We start from the raw sequence: 927 nt of genomic DNA, 5'->3' as shown, positions 1-927 counted from the left end.
TGTGTGTCTGTGTGTGTGTGTGTGTGTGTCTGTGTGTGTGTGTGTGTGTGTGTGTGTGTGTGTGTGTCTGTCTCTCTCTCTCTGTGTGTCTGTGTCTGTGTATGTGTGTGTGTATGTGTGTGTGTGTGTCTGTGTCTGTGTCTGTGTCTGTGTGTGTGTATGTGTGTGTGTATGTGTGTGTGTCTGTGTGATCACATAAACCCAGACAGCACTGAACCCTCTGACACCCAATTACCATCTGTGAGGGCGGTTCAGAAAGTTTTGAGACACGACCTGAGGTTTAAATGGGCAGAGACCTTTTTATAAGTAGAAAGGCCTTGCTGTGCATCAGTTTGTGAATCTCTCCCAGCTGCAGTTTAATTCAGCTATTATAGTATTTTGAGTCTTGAAGAATTAATATTTGGTGTCTTGTGGTTCTTAAGCTATTGTGCCTGATTGTTCCCTATTTTAATGACAAACATTCTGGCTTTTTTTCTTTTCTAAACTAGGTCTGGGACAAAGGGGACGATGGAGAGTGGCGTTGTACTGCTAGCTGGAAGGTATGAGTTATTTCTGTTATATTCTTTAGTTGTAAATCTCCGTCTAACCCTAAAATGCATAGCTTTAAAATTCAAAATGTCGGGTACAATAGGTGCATGTTTACATTTGGGCAATTTTGGTAGTTTAGAATTTGCGTGTATATATAATTTTATAATAGTAAATCATTTTTTAATAAATTAATAACTTTTAATGGTAACACTTTATAATAACTCATTAATAAATAATTAACACATTATATAATGCTTAATGGAGCATTAGTTGTATATTCAAAGAGTTAGAAATGTGAGATAATGTGCTTGTTAATGTTTGCTTATTAAACATTAGATTATGTTCAAACAAATAATTATTTCATGTAAGTTACAATGCTTACAAATGTCATTAAACTTT

The 927-nt window shown here is 35.5% G+C and overlaps 1 protein-coding gene across 1 annotated transcript in view; it reads left to right on the top strand.

Moving 5' to 3' along the window:
- LOC107566556 (nucleoporin seh1-like) overlaps window positions 1-927 on the top strand; it is a 12,532-nt gene that overhangs the window by 2,675 nt on the left and 8,930 nt on the right. The window contains exon 2 of the mRNA XM_016252028.1: window positions 489-539. Within this exon, the coding sequence (XP_016107514.1) occupies window positions 489-539 (51 nt within the window). The remainder of the gene's footprint in view (window positions 1-488; window positions 540-927) is intronic.

The sequence above is a fragment of the Sinocyclocheilus grahami genome, unplaced genomic scaffold (assembly GCF_001515645.1).
Source record: "Sinocyclocheilus grahami isolate Dianchi unplaced genomic scaffold, SAMN03320097.WGS_v1.1 scaffold1083.1, whole genome shotgun sequence".
Classification (NCBI taxonomy): domain Eukaryota; kingdom Metazoa; phylum Chordata; class Actinopteri; order Cypriniformes; family Cyprinidae; genus Sinocyclocheilus; species Sinocyclocheilus grahami.
Note: the sequence above shows the minus strand (reverse complement) of the source record. Positions and strands in the feature narration are given on the sequence as shown.